Here is an 11771-nt window from a genome sequence, read left to right as displayed (position 1 = left end):
CCTGTGCTCTTTGCCAGAAAGGGTGCATGGCTTTAAAAGGAGAGATCCTCAGACAATAAAGTAACAGAGACACCTTGTTTAGAACTACAGTATATCTGTAGCTTAATTTTTGTATACTATGATTGTTTTTATCGAGTGAATAAGCTTAACAACCTCATTTGTTTAAGCAGTATTAAACACATGCTTTGTAACCATATATTACTAGAAAATTTTATAAAGGACAATGACTCAGTGTATTTGTTATTACAGTTTCTATAGTTGGTGTTGTTATGTTTATTAATAGTAGTAATAAAAGTAACTATGATGTTCTTTTAGGGAAATATATAATGGAGAAGAAAACAATTCTAGAAGAACTTCTTTTAAAGAAGTCACAACAGAAGAAAAAAATATCACCAATTAACTACAAGAAAAGGTTGTTTGTTCTGACGAAAGCAAGCCTTTCTTATTATGAATATGACAAAGGGGTAAGACATAATGTTTTTTAAGTAAACTGTTCTAAGGTTTTCCAGTGTCACCTTATTCCTCTGGTTTTCTTCTGTGAAACTTGATTAGACGTTCTGTCTTAGAACAACAGGTGTACTTTGTTTTGAGTAGAATTATAGGGTATCAAATCCTAGTTTCAGTTCAGAAAAACACTTAGCTGCAGGCTTAAGAGTGTCTCTATTCAGAACAACTCTTACAGTTGTGCTTACCATTGAGCATCTGTTTGTGTCCTTCCAAAATGAACTTAAGCAAGTAGTTAACACTGGCATATATTTACACATTGCCTTGAATAGGGATGTTTTCCTTGCTCAGGTTTCCCTCTGAACTGATGTAAATAACTGGCTTCAGAAGTTACTTGTACGAGACATGGTTAGTTCAGAATCTCATCCCTCAGCTGCACAAAGCAGATGTTTAAACTATCCTTGTTTCCTAAGGAGTGACTGTATATCACAAAAGGGTGGCTTTTTACTGAGAAGATCTCCTATCGGGAATGGAACTATATGTCTCAGGCAACTTATTTTAAAGTTTTTGCTCCTTTTCTTACATTTGCACTCCTCCTGTGAGTTACACCCCATTACAAAACTGCAGGGAAGCTCAGTGAGAATAAGCTCCATTACCTTAACAAAATTATGAAGGCCACAGCTAGGCTTCTGGTTTGCACTTAAGGTGTTTTTCTCTTAATTCCTCCTTCTTTTCCTGCCAGTCCCCCCTTCTGCCCTGTACTCCTTCAGTTGCAGCAGATGCTTTCTCAGATGTAGGGCTGTGTCCTGTAATTCTTGTAACTGACTTAAAATTGAATTTGATCAATATATTAGATGCAGGTAGGGCACCAAGGGTTTTTTTTTTTCCTACCTTTCTTTTAAAGTTTAACAAACCTGAAGCTATGGCTTATACAGCTTGAAACGCAAAATTGTACAAAATCGTCAAACTAGAATACTTTATATTGTGTTAACATTAGTTTACAGTCGGCTGTGTTTTTTCACTCTTAGAAAAAAGGAAGCAAAAGGGGATCAATTGAGATTGAGAAAATCCGATGTGTTGAGACAGTGAATCTTGAGGAATCAACACCTCCTGCAAGACAATATCCTTTTCAGGTTAGCCATGAAATCTGTTTCATCTGCATTTCATTAAATATGCCTGCCAGCCATCCTAAGGCTACACCTAGTGTTCCTATCTGAAGTGGTGATACCTGTTACTGCTGAGTGCTACTGATATTTATGGCAAATAGAAAATCAGTCCCTATTACTGAAATTGTGACTTTGCTAAAATACTTTGAATTGACTGTGATAGAATTTAGATCAAGTCTTGTTTCTTTTATGTTCAAAGGTCTATCAGATATTTGCTTTAATATTATCTGGAATACATAGATCACTACACTATGTGATTATCACTTATTTTAAGGCAGAATTGAGCACTTAAAAATTCTCATTTTAATTCTCACTGTCTCTTTCCACTTCTTTTTTTTGGCTTCAATACCAAGTGCAGGATTTGACCCCTGACTGCCTGATTGCGATTCAAATGTGCCACAGTCAGGAGATCCAAGGCTATGCCTTGTATCAGCAGATGCACCTGCACAAAGCACTACACGTGTTTAAGAACTAAATGTGATGAGAAAACCATAACTTCAGCTTTGCTGCCTTTCACCTGTTTCAGTTGCCCAGCTCAGGTTCCTCCTAGAGCCTCCATCAATCTCAATTCTGTGGGCAGTGGGACATGCAGATGTGAGAAGTGCCCACAGATCCCCTTTTGCAGTGCCACTGGCAGGCTGCTAGAGTGAATAACAGGGTTGCTGAATACTGTGTTAATTCATGACCCTGCAATAATTGCCATGCCCAAGGGCAACCTCATGACACATGCTTAATATTTCACTGCCTGGTTGATTCTAGGTGTCATTCCAGTCTTCCTTTCCCTTCTCCCTCCCCCAGATTTGTGGCACTGAATGACACATTTATGTTAAATGAGTGTATTTATGTCAGGAATGCATAATTCAGTTAAGTGGGGAAAAGAGTGTATGCTAGTTGTAGGATGGGGGACGCTGTTCTGGGGAACAGTATCTCTAAAGAGGACTTTAGGGTCATGATAGCTGAACATAAATTCCCAGTGTGATGCTGTGGCCGAAGGAGCTAATGGCATCCTTGGACATGGAAGCAGGCACATATTGAGTGAAAGCACTCAATGTGATTTGACACTACTGCGATCACCAGGAGAATATTGTGTCTAGTTCTGGTGACTATAATTGAAGAAAGATGTTGTAAACTGAAGAGAGGTCAAAGGAAAGACTTGACAATGACTAATAGATTGGATGGATAACATGTTAAAGAGAAAGGCTCGCAGGGCTCCACCATTTAACTAAATAAGGAGACAGGAAGCAAATTGATCAGTCATGTTTACTTACCAGTGGGAGTATGCGTTTAATAACAAGAGCTCTTCAGTCTAACAAACAAAAGCAATAAAGTGGCATTTGAAATTCAGTGCAGATGACTGAAAAGCAATGTACACAAGGGAAATGAAACCCTGACCTAATGCAGGCACACACAGAGTCAGCCCAGTACTAAACATGATCCAAAAAGCAAAGCAGATGTTAGTAATTATTAGGTAGGCAATAAACAAAGCTAGAGGAAGGTAGGCTGAAAACAAGCTCTCCTGGTTTCAGCTGGGACAGAGTTAATTTTCTTTCTAGTAGCTGCTATAGTGTTATGTTTTGGATTTAATGTGAGAAGAATGTTGATAACACACTGATGTTTTCAGTTGTTGATAAGTCGTGTTTATACGAAGTCAAGGATTTTTCAGCTTCTCATGCCCAGCCAGCAAGAAGGCTGAAGGGGCACAAGAAGTTGGGAGGGGACACAGCCAGGGCAGCTGACCCAAACTGGCCAAAGGGGTATTCCATACCATGGGATGTCATGCCCAGTATACAAACTGGGGGGAGTTGGCTGGGGGGGTGCATATCGCTGCTCGGGAGCTAACTGGGCATCAGTCGGCAAGGGGTGAGCAATTGTATTGTGCATCACTTGTTTTGAATATTCTAATTCTTTTTATTATTGTCATTTTATTATTATTATCATCATTACTATTTTCTTCCTTTCTGACTGATTAAACTGTCTTTATTTCAACCCACAAGATTTACTTTTTTTCTATTCTCTCACCCCTCCCACTGGGTGGGGGGGAAGTAAGCGATCAACTGCGTCGTGCTTAGTTGCCCGCTGGGGTTAAACCACGACAGTCCTTTTTGGCGCCTAACGTGGGGCTTGACGGGTTGAGATAACAACAAATCTGACTGGAACACATTAGAACTAATTTGTTATAAGCATTCATTAAACTAGTTCAATAGTTGTGGGTCACAGTGTTGATTTATTCGCTTTCAAAGTTGGCATGCTTTTTCTTAAAGTTGTGTTTTGTAACCCCTTACTTGCAGTAAATGCTCCCTGTTGTGCTGTTTATCACCTGTGGGAACTGGGCTAAAGTTATCATGCTGTTGTACTTTGTAACACTGGCTTATGAGACGATGCAATTGCTGGTTATGAAACTAATCTGGTATTTGTATTCAGCAATGCCGTCATCTCCATACTTTGGGAGCCATCTTTCAGAAACTATTAATAATTACACCTTTTACCTTTTCTCATCGGAAATCCATGCGGAAGACACATTTCTTCACCTTCCCCTTCTCCTCGAGGAAAATTACAATAGCTCTTGAGAATTTTGAATATCCTTGGGATGTTCAAACCAGCATGTTCCTATTGCTATGTCTCCTGAATGTTTTCCAGGTTTTGTTTAAGGTTAAACAACTATTTAAGAATATCACGTAGAGATCTGCCCCGAGGCTGGATAATCACAGATGGCATGGCATGTGGGAGAATATGGGCAGGTATCTCAAGAACTTCTCACCTCCAATGGTTTGGAACTTCACTCCTAAACAGCTACAGGACCCTGATAAAGTGATAGAATATTTGAAAGGAAAATGCTGTGGCTATTCCAAAGAGGCACAACTTACTGCACTGTGCTGCGCTCTGGCCAGTATCTACCAAACACTGCTGCATATTATGCAGCACCCTCAGGGGGAAGGGAGGGAAAAGAGACCAACAGACACTGTGGCAACTCCAACCCCTGCGACAGACGCTGCAGCTGAACCAGGGAACCAACCTGTGCCAGCATCAGTCGCCCCTGTACAGAAGAAGAAATATACAAAAAAATCAGTTCACTTAGTAAGGGATGAAGGTCAACCAGGCTCATCACGAGAACAGGAGGAGGAAGTGGCAGAACCAGAGGTAATCATCTGATCCCTATCCCTGAGTGAGCTGCAGGATATGTCAAGAGATTTCACCCGGTGTCCAGGTGAGCACATTATCACCTGGCTGCTCCGATGCTGGGACAATGGGGCTAGAAGCCTGGAATTAGAGGGTAGGGAAGCCAAGCAGCTGGGATCACTTTCTAGGGAAGGCGGCATTGACAAGGCAATTGGAAAAGGGACACAAGCCCTCAGCCTCTGGAGGCAACTCCTGTCAAGCATGAAGGAAAGGTACCCCTTCAGGGAAGATGTTATATGTCAACCAGGCAAGTGAACCACCATGGAGAGGTATCCAGTACCTGAGGGAATTAGTCATGCTAGAGTTGATTTATTAGGACCCAGACAACCCACAGTTACCCAGACATCCAGACGAAGTCCAATGCACAGAACCCATGTGGCAGAAGTTTGTACAGAGTGTGCCATCATCGGCTGCCAACCCATTGGCAGTATTGACCTGGAAAGACTAAGAGGCACTGATAGTGGATGAAATGGCTTACCAGCTCCAGCAATACGAAGAAAATCTCTCTTTGTCCTTACAAACCTGTGGAAAAACTGTCCGAAAAGTCTGAAAAATTTATCAAACTGATTCAAAAGTCATATTGCCCACCTGTATGACCAGTATCTGAGCTATTAGGAGTGATGGTTCCTCTGCTCAAGAGAGAGAATATAGACCATGGGGTGCCAGGCATGTGGTTTTACCTGCATAACCATGGAGAGGACATGAGGAAGTGGGATGGAAAACCTACCTTGACCCTAGATGCATGGGTCCAAGTTGCAAGGAAAAGCAACCACAAAAGGGGATTCTTCCAGGAAAAAAGCCACTCCAGTTTCCAGACAGAGTATAAGGGCTGATCTTACTTCTGATCCTCTTGAAGGGACTTCTAAGTCATTTTTACAAGAAGTGAGTAATGAATACTCTGACCAAGATTAGAGGGGTCCTGCCTCCAGCCAGGTGGAGGAAAGGGATAACCGGGTTTATCGGACTGTGTGGATTCGAGGGCCTGGCACGTCAGACGCACAGGAGTATAAGGCTCTAGTAGACACTGGTGCACAGTGCACTCTAATGCCATCAAGTTATAAAGGGGCAGAACCCATCTGTATTTCTGGTGTGATGGGGGATCCCATCAGCTAACTGTATTGGAGGCTGAAGTAAGCCTAACTGGGAATGAGCGGCAGAAACACCCCATTGTGACTGGTCCAGAGGCTCCGTGTATCCTTGGTCTAGACTATCTCAGGAGAGGGTATTTTAAGGACCAAAGGGGTATTGGTGGGCTTTTGGTATAGCTGCCTTGGAAACGGAGGAAGTTGAACAGCTGTCCACCTTGCCTGGTCTCTTGGAGGACCCTTTGGTTGTGGGGTTGCTGAGGGTCAAAGAACAACAAAAGCCAATTGCTACCACACCAGTGCACCGGTGCCAATATCGCACCCAGTGAGACTCACTGATTCCCATGATAACCCGATTCGCCAACTGGAGAGCCAAGGAGTGATCAGCAAAACTCGTTCGCCCTTTAACAGCCCCACATGGCCAGCGTGAAAGTCTAGTGGAGAATGGAGACTAACAGTAGACTACCGTGACCTGAATGAAGTCAGGCCGCCGCTGAGTGCTGCTGTGCCGGACATACTAGAACTTCAATACAAACTGGAGTCAAAGGCAGCCAAGTGGTACGCCACAATTGACATTGCTAATGCATTTTTCTCAATCCTTCTGACAGCAGAGTGCCAGCCACAGTTTGCTTTTACTTGGAAGGGCACCCAGCACATCTGGCATCAGCTGCCCCAGGGGTGGAAACACAGCCCCACCATTTGCCACAGACTAATCCAGACTGCACTGGAGAAGGGTGAAGCTCTGGAACACCTGCAATACATTGATGACATCATCATATGAGGCAACACAGCAGAAGAAGTTTTTGAGAGAGGGAAGAAAATAATTCAAATCCTTCTGAAAGCTGGTTTTGCCATAAAAGAAAGTAAGGTCAAGGGACCTGCACAGGAGCTCCAGTTTTTAGGAATAAAATGGCAAGGTGGACTTCATCAGATCCCAATGGATGTGATCAACAAAATAGCAGCTATGTCTTCACTGACTAATAAAAAGGAAACACAGGCTTTCTTAGGTGTTGTGGGTTTTTGGAGAATGCATATTCCAAATTACAGTCTGATTGTAAGCCCTCTCTATCAAGTGACCCAGAAGAAGAATGATTTTAAATGGGGCCCTGAGCAACAACAAGCCTTTGAACAAATTAAAGGGGAGATTGTTCATGCAGTAGCCCTTGGACCAGTCTGGGCAGGACAAGATTTTAAAATTGTGCCCTACACCACAGTGGGGGTGAATGGCCCTACCTGGAGTGTCTGGCAGAAAGCACCAGGGGAGACCTGAGACCGACCCCTGGGGTTTTGGAGTCGAGGATATCGAGGATCCGAGGCTCGCTATACTCCAACTGAAAAAGAGATATTGGCAGCGTATGAAGGAGTTTGAGCTGCCTCAGAAGTGGTTGGTACTGAGACACAGCTCCTCTTAGCACCCCGACTGCCAGTGCTGGGCTGGATGTTCAAAGGGAGGGTCTCCTCCACACATCACGCGACTGACGCCACGTGGAGTAAGTGGATCGCACTGATCACACAACGGGCTCGCATAGGAAACCCCAGTCGCCCAGGAATTTTAGAAGTGATCACGGACTGGCCAGAAGGCAAAGATTTTGAAATGTCACCGGAGGAGGAGGTAACACGTGCTGAAGAGGCCCCACTGTATAATAAACTGCCAGAAAATGAGAGGCAATATGCCCTGTTCACTGATGGATCTTGTCGCATTGTAGGAAAACATTGGAGATGGAAGGCTGCTGTGTGGAGTCCTACATGACAAGTCGCAGAAACTGCTGAAGGAGAAGGTGAATCGGGTCAGTTTGCAGAGGTGAAAGCCATCCAGCTAGCTTTAGACATTGCTGAAAGAGAAAAGTGGCCAGTGCTCTATCTCTATACTGACTCATGGATGGTGGCAAAAGCCCTGTGGGGGTGGTTACAGCAATGGAAGCAGAGCAACTGGCAATGCAGAAGCAAACCCATCTGGGCTGCTGCACTGTGGCAAGATATTGCATCCTGGCTAGAGAATCTGGTTGTAAAAGTACGTCATGTAGATGCTCACGTACCCAAGGGTCGGGCCACTGAAGAACATCGAAACAACGAACAGGTGGATCAGGCTGCCAAGATTGAAGTGTCTCAGGTGGACCTGGACTGGCAACATAAGGGTGAGCTATTTATGGCTCGGTGGGCCCATGACACCTCAGGCCATCAGGGAAGAGATGCAACATATAGATGGGCTCGTGATCGAGGGGTGGACCTGACTGTTGGTGCCATTGCACAGGTTATCCATGAATGTGAAACATGTGCTGCAATTAAGCAAGCCAAGTGGTTAAAGCCCCTGTGGTATGGAGGGCGATGGCTGAAATATCAATATGGGGAGCCCCGGCAGATGGACTATATCACACTCCCACAAACCAGCCAAGGCAAGCGCCATGTGCTTACAGTGGTGGAAGCAACCACTGGATGTCTGGGAATGTGTCCTGTGCCCCATGCCACTGCCCGGAACACTATCCTGGGCCTTGAGAAGCAAGTTTTATGGTGACATGGTACCCCAGAAAGAATTGAGTCAGACAACGGGACTCATTTCCGAAACAACCTCATAGACACCTGGGCCAAAGAGCATGGCATTGAGTGGGTGTATCACATCCCCTATCATACACCAGCTTCTGGGAAAATTGAATGATACAATGGACTACATTGAAAGCAATGGGGGGGTGGAATCTTCAAACATTGGTACACATGTTTAGCAAAGGCCACCTGGTTACTCAACACCAGAGGATTTGCCAATCAGGGTGGCCCTGCCTGATCAGAATTTTTATGTACCACAGAAGGGGATAAAGTCCCTGTAGTGCACATAAAAAAAATACATTAAATACATTATATACACGACCTCTGAGAAACATTAGTGAGTTGTGGGAGTCTGATGTGGGTCCACAAAGCCTATTTTTTTGGTTCCCATGCCCTGCTCTTTTCCCCTCCTGCATAGCAACATGCTTTCAGGCAGTAGACTCTCACCATGCTGTCTTTTCCAACCTTTTCCAGATTGTGTACAAGGGTGGACTTCTTTATGTCTATGCCACTAATGAAGAGAGCCGGGAGCGGTGGCTTGCAGCTTTGCATAAAGGTAACGCTATTCCTTTGTGTACAAAAATATTCAAATAACATGAGGCGAGATAGGAAAATGCTCCTGCCTCATCATTTTGTGCCATTCTTTGTCACTTGTTTTTAGTGTCTTTCTTACTTCAGCACTGGCTGGTTGAAATGCATGGTATTTTCAAGAATGGGTTAGAAATTTTAAAGGCTGAAGGTTTCAGTGAGAAATAAGCCAAAATAAAGTTTTTGGGTTTTATTTTTCATGGGCATTTTTTAACCTTCGTCATATGTTCAGCCTTTACTGATGCAGATTAATAGAGCACAACCATTCTTGATGTGGCTAGTATAGCTCTTACCTGCATGAATGCCATTTTGATAACCAATACTGCTAGTGCTTTTTCCTTTGTATTTTCCTCTTTTTTTTTTAAGGAAATTTCTATTGTTTTCAATGAAGCAGAATCACAGTCATGCAAAGTGTAAGTTACAAGCAGAAAACTACGTCCCTGTGTAACCCCAGTGAAGGCAAAACCCTCACATTGAATAGGGCAACCCTCATACATACTGGCCATTGTAGGAACAAAACCAGGCAATCTATAATGGGCTGTGAACAACTACCCTGCCCAGTTTTACTTGTAAGCCTGTGTATGAGCTACCTCTCTGGTTGTGACTCCCTTTGCATACACAGAAATAAGGGTATGTCGATTAATTTAGCAAAGTTATGAAGAATGTGGACCAGAAGCATTAGGCAAACTACACTGACCCTTCTAGAAACCAAGATTTTTGGTAAGACTTTTTAAAATAAAATTTGTGAAGAGTAAGCTTGCATAAAGTGATATATTTTGTGATGGTCATGAGACAAACAATAGCACCAATATTCAACTGCCTACAAGCCTTTTAAAAAGTTTATAAAAAGCACTTGTCACGAAGGGGTGTCCTGATCCTTCCGCAGCGCTGTCACACATTCAGCAATCTTGGGTTTACACTAGCTTACCGCAGCACAACTGAAAACCTGTCCTGACACAACCACTTTTTAAAGTCTGGCTCTACGCCTTCTACATTTCTTCTAGATACCTTTTGAAACCAAACTACTATTACAGCTTACAGAACTAATGTATCACTAGCACAGGGATACTACTGGTGCTATTTTTCTAGAGTAAAGCAGTGCTTCAGATATAAAATAAATATTTCTGTGATGGTGTTCCCTTTTGATGTGCTTAAATAAGAACTGTATTTTAACAGATAAATGTTAGTTTAGATTTGCCATATGGTGTATTGAGTATCAGTGAATATGATTTTCTTACAGTAGATAGATCTAGGAAAATACTCAGCATATTTTGATATATGAAAATGTTTAATTAGTTTTATTATTGACAATGAAATCTTTGTAAGATGCATGGGTTTGAATCATAGCTATTGGGCCCTGTTTTGGCTTCAGGTGTTTCATTGGATTGTACTGTATCTCCTTGACACTCAGGTTTCTTTCTCAAAGAAATAGGGGGGTATGGATTTCAGATTTGATTTTGCATAGAGGAATATGGTATAGAGATAAAAAATGTGACCAGGATATGTGTCTAGAGCTAGAAGTCGGTAAGCACTCTGGGGTCCCATGGTTTGGTGCAGCAGACTCTATTGATCATAAGGAACGTTCCCATTGTGCAGCCTGTCATGTTCTCTTTGGTTTCTTTGTGCTTTCCAGAAATTAAAGACAATTCTGATTTACTAAACAAGTACCATAAAGGATTCTTCATCAACGGGAAGTTTCTCTGTTGCAACCAGACCTGTAAAGCAGCCCCTGGATGTACAATTTGGGAGAAATGTAATGTGTTTTTTTATTTGTTTGATTAGTCTCATTGATGTTTTTCATAATATTGCCAAATGACGTGGACATTTAAGGCAGTGCAATCAATATATACTTACACCTTTTCATGTATGTACTAAGCTCCTTTTAACTTCATAGCTGCTACACATTGTAGCTTGTAGTATAACTGGGGGAAATAATACACTAAATTATATCTGCTGTGTTTGATCAAAAAGTTAGCGACATTTTTGCCTACAAAATAAACCAGATATAGATAGAATTATTTTTGTCCTTGTTCTTAAGATCTCCAGCTAAATTGTGGTATTATGGTATAAGACCCTTCTAGCGATGAGGTCCGGTAAGCTGGATGGGTAGGAACAATAGAAGTTCAGCACAAGAGTCTGTATGGATGAGTGTAAAACAATACAGTTTCATAACTAAATAGAAGTAAAACTCTTGTATTAATATATAATTATATTTATATGATTTTTTTTCTAAACAGTGTGATTTACTTTGCAGCATTTTTTTAATTTTAACATTCTTTTCTAAAGTATTTTTTGTAGAACTTAGTTTCAATTACTTAGGGGTTTTACTTTTTATCTGTAAAGACTGAGAGAGGAGACTTTGTAAAGCGGTACCCTCCTAGGTGTCACATTTTCAGAAGGGAATTCCCTCATGTCTGTGTACATGCTTAACAGTGAAAGGCCATGTTTGGGAGAGGGAGTAGCAGTTAATGTGTATTTAGGTTTCAACCTTTTAAAGCTTGAGTATTTGGAATTGTAGAGCACTCATAGATCCACTGATTTCAATCATGATTGAACCTTTGTCTTAAGCATTTACAGTCAAAATCAAAAAAGTATTAATCCAAAATTAAAAGTTAAATCCAAAAATGTAGGTGTGAGCAGTTAGGAACCTGATTTAGATCTGTAAGTCTGCTTGTAACAGGCATTTGCTTTTGAAAATTGAAATTAATGATGTAGGCTTATCTACTATTACTACAGGTTTCATCATTATGGAACAGTAAATAATGTAAAGAGT

At 42.0% G+C, this 11771-nt stretch overlaps 1 protein-coding gene across 1 annotated transcript in view; it reads left to right on the top strand.

Annotated features, from left to right (window-relative positions):
• The first annotated feature begins 326 nt into the window (after positions 1–326).
• Positions 327–11771, top strand: part of BMX (BMX non-receptor tyrosine kinase) — a 36167-nt gene continuing 24722 nt past the window's right edge. Inside the window, exons 1-4 of the mRNA XM_010581596.1 lie at positions 327–464; positions 1473–1577; positions 8885–8966; positions 10632–10751. Coding sequence (XP_010579898.1) covers positions 327–464; positions 1473–1577; positions 8885–8966; positions 10632–10751 — 445 coding nt within the window. The remainder of the gene's footprint in view (positions 465–1472; positions 1578–8884; positions 8967–10631; positions 10752–11771) is intronic.

Source organism: Haliaeetus leucocephalus, unplaced genomic scaffold, assembly GCF_000737465.1.
Source record: "Haliaeetus leucocephalus isolate CR32 unplaced genomic scaffold, Haliaeetus_leucocephalus-4.0 Scaffold795, whole genome shotgun sequence".
Taxonomy (NCBI): Eukaryota; Metazoa; Chordata; class Aves; order Accipitriformes; family Accipitridae; genus Haliaeetus; species Haliaeetus leucocephalus.
This window is presented reverse-complemented; position numbering and strand designations above follow the sequence as displayed.